The sequence below is a fragment of the Otolemur garnettii genome, unplaced genomic scaffold (genome assembly GCF_000181295.1).
Source record: "Otolemur garnettii isolate 467f Iridium unplaced genomic scaffold, OtoGar3 scaffold00031, whole genome shotgun sequence".
Taxonomy (NCBI): Eukaryota; Metazoa; Chordata; class Mammalia; order Primates; family Galagidae; genus Otolemur; species Otolemur garnettii.
Window position 1 is genome coordinate 2,340,855 of NW_003852426.1, and position 8,276 is coordinate 2,349,130.

Consider the following 8,276-nt stretch of genomic DNA (forward strand, 5'->3'; position numbering starts at 1 on the left):
GTGGCTGGCGCCTTAGCCGGTTGAGCTATAGGCGCCGAGCCCTATATATTTCAAAATGAGAAGAGATTTAGTCTAATTTAGAACGTTCCCTACAAAAACAAATGATAAATGTTTGAGGTGATGGATATCCTAATTACCCAGATTGGATCACTATACATTACATACTTGTATCAAAATATCACATGTACCCCACAATTACAGACAACTATTCTGCATCCATAAAAATTAAAAATAAATTTAAAATAAAATAATAAAAAGGTTGGGGGAAAGATGGAAAATGCCATCTAGAAAAGAGCCCTACAAGGAGGCCAAGAGCTGGACAGTGTGAAAATTCTACCTCTGTGTGCAGGACCCACCCTGGGCCATGTGTCAGCCCCTGTGAGCACAGGTCCTGCTGCGACAAGGTTCTACTGAAGGGACAAGGACAGTAGAACAGTGAGGACAACCCTGCCTAGTAGTGACCACATAAAGTCTATGATGGACTGAGCACCAACTGGGCACACTCAGCTCCTGTGTGTGTAACTGTCCCCACCTGCAGCAGACTCAGCACAGAAAACACACAGATTCTGGAAGGTTCTCAGGTCTTCATTTTATTTCCCTTCTTGCCTCTCTCATGGCAAGAATTTGAAAAAACAAATTTATATTCAAATTCTTATTTTCAGTAGGGAAGCAACTTAGTGCACCATGAAGTTGAGACAGGGATGGAGACATCCCACCCCCACCTCACTGCAACAGGAAAGATAATCAGGAAGGGACACAGGTCAGTGTAGGAGAAAGGGTCACCATGGACAGAGGGGAAGGCTGCCTTCACCACCTCCTCACATTAGACAAACAGGGATGCAGAATCATTCAGAAGCATTTGCAGAAGTCAGAGGCTCTTGAAGTCACAAAGGAGAGGCATGAACACTTAGTCCCACACAAGGCAGCTGTCTCAGGCTAGAGAAGAAAATGAGGAACAAAATGAGATTAGTCACAGCAAGTGGTGACACTGAACAGCCCACCACACACTCACAATGTCCCATCAAAGAATCCCCATAGCAATCCCCCAGTTGTGTCTCCTCTGTCCCAACCCACCCTCCTATCATACCCCCTGGGTCTCACCTTTACAAGCTGTTAGAGACACATCTGATCCCTGGGCACTGTCACTAACTGGGGTAAAACAAAACAGAACCTGGTCAGAGCCCAGAGAAGATGTGACTGAAGGAGAAATTATGTGACTGGGAGCTCCACCATGAACTCCTATCTACACTATCTCAAAGATCAGATATCACCGCCCCCAATACTTACTTGCAGCCTGAGTGTAGCTCCCTCCTTTTCCACCTGTGGGAAGAAAATGCTCTATGAGATGCCAGGTAGCAGGCAGGACCACGAGGTCCTAGAGGAACCCCCTAGTCTTGGATCCCAGAGAAGTGTCCAGAACTCTAACTGAAGACCCAGGGGAGGATCAGAAATCACAGGAAAAGGAAGAGTGTGGATCAACTGCCCTCCTGGAGGTCTGTCCTGAGCACAGTTCCTTCCTCTCTGACCTGTGACTGCTGGATCAGGTCCCCATCACCACAAGTATCACGTTAAATCTCTCTCCTTCACTGTCACATGTGCTATACAAGACAATAAGTGTTGGCACACAGGGCCCTGGCTGGGGAAGCAGGTGTGTGGATGGAACTTCCCAGTAATGGGACAGGGCACCATGCTACCTGGGGTTAAAACCACAGTGGGACAAGAAAATGAAAACCCTTCCCCTCACCCCTTCCCTACCTGAGCTCTTCCTCCTCCACATCACAACCACAGCTCCAATCAGCACAGTTAGAAGGAGAACCAGGCCAGCAACAATGCCCACCATGAGGATGCTGGGCTGGGAAGACGGCTCTGAGAAAGGACAGGAAGGTGAGAGGCCTGACCCCAGGCCTCAGCCCTCACACTGCTAAAGAGCTCCAGAAACACCCCTGCTTTCCCTCAGAAGAATCATGATCCCCCTGGCCCCCCTCTTACCCCATCTCAGGGACAGGGGCTCCGGCAGCCCCTCATGCTGCACATGGCACGTGTATCTCTGCTCTTCTCCAGAAGGCACCACCACAGCTGCCCACTTCTGGAACGTTCCATCTCCTGCAGGCCTGGTCTCTATAAGCTCCATGTCCTGAGTCTGATCCTCCCCATCCCGCTGCCAAGTCAGTGTAATCTCTGCAGGGTAGAAGCCCTGGGCCCAGCACCTCAGGGTGGCCTCATGGTCAGAGGTGGAGTGATGGGTCACCTGTGTCTCTGGGGGATCTGAGGGGAAGAGTCAGAAAATTCAGGCACTTTGCATCCCTTGTAGGACACTCCAGCAGCGCTCATGTGACATCCTGAGAATGGACAAGACAAATAGGGTAGGGAAGAGAGGACAAAACCCAGACATCGGCCTGGACCCAGGGGTCTGGGGTGATCTCCTGTTCCTTGAAACTTCTCCTCTAAAGAGAACAGGGTCCTGACCTGAGTGGAGAATGAGTGACCGGGAAGGGCTGGAATCAGAACCCCAAACACACTGAGTGGAGCACAGAACAAGGCCTGAGAGAAAAGATTATGGTGCCCAAAGCTGCTGCAAGGTCGGAGGGAACCGCTGACCAGTATTTCAGGGACTGTCTATCCCTCCATTCCCTGGGAGACTTCATCCTTTAACTGTCCCAGAGGGAAGGACAAGCACTCAGAGTCACTCTCTGGTACAGGAACTGGACAGTCAGGAGGCATCTTCCTGCTCTGGACCAGAGAGAGGGCGATATCCTAGCGTCGGGCCCATTTACTTCCCATTCTTGTGGATGGGGAGCGGGGACATCTATGGTTGTGGGAGTCGCCCCGCGCTCCTGGTACCTGCGCGCTGCAACACGTCCTTCCCGTTCTCCAGGTATTTGCGGAGCGACTCCACGCACTCCCCTTCCAGGTAGGCTCTTTGGTATGACGCCTCAGCAGCCGCCTCCAACTTGCGCTGGGTGATCCGAGCCGCTGGGTCCGCCACTGTCCAGGAGCGCAGGTCCTCGTTCAGGGTGATGTAGTCGGCGCCATCGTAGGCATACTGATAATACCCGCGGAGGAGACGCCCGTCCGGCCCCACGTCGCAGCCATATGTTCTCTGGATGGTGTGAGACCCTGGCCCCAGCCCCACAGTCAGCCGCGCCCACCAGACCCACCCCGCCCCAGATGGAAATTTTGTCCGAAACTGAAAGTGAAAGTCCCCGCGGCCTCTTCCTGGGTCAAAGTTCTCAAAGGGTCCCTCAGCCTCGGGGTGACTCTTGGCCCCAAAGACTCAGGCTTATCTGTGTGGGTGGGAAGGGGTCTTAACCTTCGCTCAGGGCCCAGGGTCACTCACCGTCCTCGCTCTGGTTGTAGTAGCCACGCAGGGTCCGCAGGTTCACGCGGACAGTCTGTGCGTTGCCCTTGGCGTTCCGTGTCTCCCGCTCCCAATACTCCGGCCCCTCCTGCGCCACCCACGGCGCCCGCGGCTCCACTCTCGGATTCTCCCCGTCGCTGTCGAACCGCACGAACTGTGTGTCGTCCACGTAGCCGACAGCGATGTACCGGGGCTCCCCGCGGCCGGGCCGGGACACAGCGGTGGAGAAATACTTCAGGGAGTGGGAGCCTGGGGGGCGGGAAGGGGCTGAGACCTCGCGCGACCTCCCTCCTGGTGCGGCTCCCCGGGTCCTGCGCTCCCGCCGGGCGGTCCCCTCGCTCCTGTCCTCAAAAGCCGTTTCCTTCCCGATCCCGCACTCACCCGCCCAGGTCTCAGTCAGGACCAGGACCTCCAAGAGAGGTAGCAGGAGGGTTTGGGGGGCCGTGAGCCCCATCCTTGGGGCTCAGAGACCCAGAGTCTCTATAGGTCCGCGGCCACACTGATCGGCTTCCAGAAACCGACACCCAATGGGAGTGAGAACTAGTGTCACGTCATCAGTATCCATGACGAAGGACCTGACCAGGGTTGGGATAGGAAGAAATGAAACTCAGAGGAGGTGGGGAATCCCCAGCGCTGAGCTTGCCGGCCCCAGATGCCGCCCTGGTGACTGAGACCTGAGAGCTATGTCTGAAGCCTGGGACGTGGTTCTACTTCACCGAGCGCTTGTCACACTGTCTCCCTGAGTCCCGTCCCAGGAGCTGTCTGAGGAAACCAAGGAGAGACCCCCAGGCTGGGTTCAGCCCCTTCCCCTTCACTTCTGGATCCGGAATCCTTTGCCTGAACTGGACTCCCTGGTCCTTTCCTTTCCTCCTGGACTTTAGACGAAAACGCCCCCAGGGAACTTCATACCAGAGTGAGCCCTACAAATGGAGGTGTAGAGATGGTGATTTTCTCATTAAACCTAATAGAGAGAGATTATGGGACCAGTTTTGATTTTGCTTATTAACTAGGGTAGGTAGTGCAATCTTGGTAACCCCCGAATGATCAGAAGTCGAATCTGTCATAGTAGTGATTTGGGGCTCTTGATTTAGAAATGTGTCTAAACGCATTACAATTAGACGAACAAGGCTTCCAAATTTTGTTTCCCAGTCTAAGCATCTCTGGCTGTCGGTTGTATTTTTTTTTTTAATTATCTTCAAAAATAAAATAAAATAAAAATCTTCATTCCATGGTCCTGAGTTTCTGTGTGTAAGTCCAGGACATTTCCTCAATACAAAGAAGCGCAATTTGTTACTGTATATTACAACCAGGAGCCTGTATAGACTTTAATCACCTCAGAGTTGCAAGTGTTCCACGCAGTCAAAATGTCCCTTACCAGTCCTCATGCCTTGCTTTTATGAATTATTCACGTATAAGCCATGTACATATTTTATTGGGACATTTGCTATTTTTAACCTGATTCACATAAGGACGAAATTAATTGTTAGGCAGTCCCAAAGGCAAAGAACACCCTGCTAGGCTCTATAGATATGTGTATTAAAAAATCTTTAGAACACTGTGTTTAAAGCTGAGAATTCTCCTGCCTCACAACTCTTGCCTTCTGCTCCTGTTTCTCCAGCCCTTCTCTCTGTCCCGCTCATCCTTCAGGCCCCTTCTCTCCATGGTTCCACCACCTCTCACTCCTGAACTGACATAAGCACTGTCCCCTCACCTGCTGCCCATGACTGTTCTTCCCAGAGTCAGAATTCCTGCTAATATGAGTCAGGTCCTGTTTTCTTCACTTAAACATACCAATGGCTCTGTCTCACTCTTCTGAAGCCTCTAGAATGTAAGGCACATAAACACAGAAGCTTTGGACTGTTTTGGCCAAAGTTGCATGTAAAGGCATATCTGGCCTTTACAAACCCATTATGTAAAGGCAGATCTGGCACACAGCAGGCACTACAATAAATTAATGTTGAATGAACAAACAAAAAATGATTGTATTAAATTTTAATTCTATCACATAAAAATCATAAAATGAAAAATACTAAAAAAAGAAAGATTGTATTTCATGCAATTGGGTACATACTAGATCATAAATTCATTTCAGTGCAGAAAATATGATGTGCCTATCTGTGGAGTCTGTATATAAAATTCCTATCACTGCATAACATATTACTAAAAGTTAGTGGCTTTAGATAGCTCCCTTTTATTTGTTTACTGCTTGTTAGTCAGGAACCCAGGCGTGGTGTGGATGGTTCTCTGATCAGAGTTTCACACAGCTATGTCCTCATCTTGAGGTTGGGGTCCTCCCCCAAGCTTATGCTGAGCCAGTGGGCAGGATTCAGCTTCTGGCAGTTTAGGACTAAAGTCCCTGATTCTTTGCCAGTTGTCAGAATGGAGACAGGAGAGGGCTACTCCCAATTCCTGCTTCCACCTAGCATTCTTTGCCACATGACCTCTCCACTTTCAAAGACCATAGTGAAGGAAATCCTCACCCTGAGTCCCTCTCTCACTGTGAATCTTGTGTTCAGGAAGAACCCAGTCTTCTAAGAACTCACCTGATTAGGACAGTTCAATCCAGGATAATCCCCTGTCTTAAAGTCAAGTAATTTGGGATCTTAGTTATATCTGTAAATCTCTTCACAGCAGCACCTACAATAATGGTGATGGAATAACTGGGAAAGGTAAATAACCAGGGGATGGTTATGGGTTATCACAGAGTCAGCCTAGCATGGCCTGTGTCTTTCTTTTATGTTCAATTGGGTCACAGGTGGAAACTGAAGTTCAGATAAATAGATTGTTGTGAATTGTAACATAATATGTTTTATTTAGTCATGATAATTCTTCTTAAATCTCAAAAACAAATGACATGTTTAAGAAAGTGCAATAATTTATTCTCTCTTTGGAAGCTGTATTACTTACCTGCTGCTGTGTACCAAATTACCTAAAACTTAACAGCTCACAGTGACAAATATTTTTTATTTCCCATTTTCACTTTCTTTCTTTGTTTTGGGGGGGTTTTTTGTTTGTTTGTTTGTTTTTGACAGAGTCTCACTCTGTTGCTCCAGGCTAGAGTGCCATGGCAAAGCATAGCTCACAGCAACCTCAAACTCCTGCACTCAAGCAATCCTCCTGCCTCAGCCTCCCAGGTAGCTGGGACTAGAGGTGCCAATCATGTCGCCCAACTAATTTTTCTATTTTTTTGTAGAGATAGGGTCTCACTCTTTTTTTTTCTTTTCTTTTCCTTTTTTTTTTTTTTTTTTTTTTTTTTTTGAGACAGAGTCTCACTGTTTCCCTCCATAGAGTGCTGTGGCATCACGGCTCACAGCAACCTCAAACTCTTGGGCTTAAGCAATTCTCTTGCCTCAGCCTCCCAAGTAGCTGGGAGTACAAGCGCCTGCCACAACACCCAGCTATTTTTTTGTTATTGTTGTCGTTGTTTAGCTGGCCCCGACTGGGTTCGAACCCGCCAGCCTGGGTGTATGTGGCCAGTGCCCTACCCACTGAGCTATGGGTGCCGCCCAGGGTCTCACTCTTGATCAGGCTTGTCTGGAACTTCTGAGCTCAAGAGATCCTCCCTCCTTGGCCTCCCAGAGTGCTACGATTATAGATGTAAGCCACCACACCTGGCTGCTGCAGTTTCTAATAGGAATCCAAAAGAGATTTCCCTGACTTCTTCTGGCTCAGGGCCTCTCCAAGGGCTTCAGTCTAGTTATCAGCCAGGGCTGTGTCATCTGAGGGCTCTACGGGGGCCAAGGAAAGCAGAAATGGCTAGCTCCAATCTAGGAACAGGTTTTTCAAACACTAGCTATTTGGTGGGCATCCCAGAATAAATTCAACATCGTTCACTGTGTATTTTAATGAGATGTGGTAGAAGTGATTTGACACCACTATGATTCTATGAATCACTGTTATTGTGTGTTTTTACCATTGTTGTTACTAAAGTTTTTCTAAACTGTCATTGTTACTATGTGCTTTTACTATTGTTGTTACCAAAGTTTTTCATGTTTCCATGAAACACGGCTCACTCAAATGGCTGTTGGAAGAGGCCTCAGCTCCTAGTTGGCTGATTGCAGGGGTCTTCAGTTCCTGGCACATGGACTTTTCCACAAGGCTGCGTGACACAGCAGCTGGCTTCCCCAGAGCAAGTGATCTCAGAGAGGTAGAAACAATATTGAAGCCACAGTGAGTTTTATGTCCTACGCCCAGAGTCACAAACTATTATATCAGCATTGTTCTATCAATTAGAAGTGAGTCATTAAATCCTGGCCACACTCACAGGAAGGGAATTAACCTGCACCTCTGGAAAAGAAGAGTATCAGATAATTGGCATACATTTCAAAAGCAACATTAAAATTATTGTTTCAAAATTTTGTAAATCAAATGCTTCCTTTATATGATTATTTTCTTTAATGCTTGTAACTTTTTGAAGTAATGATTAAAGTGTGAGACATCACAGAGTCTTGGATGCTGAAAAAAATGTTTGAGACAGAGAAAGGAGATGTGACAATATCTCTAAGTTTTTTTGTTTTTTGTTTTTTTGAGACAGAATCTCACTTTGTTGCCCTCAGTAGAGTGCCATGCCATCATAGCTGGCAACAACCTCAAACTCTTGGGCTCAAGTGATCCTCTTGCCTCAGCCTCCCAAGTAGCTGGGACTACAGGTACCTGCCACAAAGCCCAGCTTTTCTTTAGAGTCAGGGGTCTCACTCTTTTGCAGGCTGGTCTCCAACTCCTGAGTTTAGGCGATCCACCTGCCTTGGCCTCCCAGAGTGCTAGGATTACAGTGTGAGCCATCCTACCCAGCCTTCTAAGTTTTTCTTGCTAATGCCTTTAATAAGAATGTTCTCGGCTCGGCGCCTATAGCTCAACCGGCTAAGGCGCCAGCCATGTACACCTAAGGTGGCGGGTTCGAATCCCCAGCCCGGACCCG

The 8,276-nt window shown here is 48.4% G+C and overlaps 1 protein-coding gene across 3 annotated transcripts; it reads right to left on the minus strand.

Annotated features, from left to right (window-relative positions):
* Positions 1-564: 564 nt before the first annotated feature.
* On the minus strand, positions 565-3,875 carry LOC100959427 (HLA class I histocompatibility antigen, A-11 alpha chain-like). 3 transcript variants are annotated; one of them, XM_023512783.1, is made up of 8 exons: positions 3,740-3,875; positions 3,338-3,607; positions 2,842-3,117; positions 1,990-2,265; positions 1,756-1,866; positions 1,284-1,320; positions 1,088-1,145; positions 565-936 (listed from the first exon to the last, which is right to left on the minus strand). In XM_023512783.1, exons 1-8 carry the CDS (start codon positions 3,810-3,812, stop codon positions 850-852), a joined length of 1,188 nt encoding a protein of 395 aa, XP_023368551.1. In that variant the 5' UTR covers positions 3,813-3,875; the 3' UTR covers positions 565-849. The 3 variants fall into 3 exon arrangements, with proteins under 3 accessions (XP_023368551.1, XP_012660227.1, XP_023368550.1); XM_012804773.2 differs by having other exon boundaries at positions 1,102-1,149; positions 1,288-1,320; positions 3,740-3,872; XM_023512782.1 differs by having other exon boundaries at positions 1,102-1,149; positions 1,288-1,320; positions 3,338-3,874.
* Positions 3,876-8,276: the final 4,401 nt, after the last annotated feature.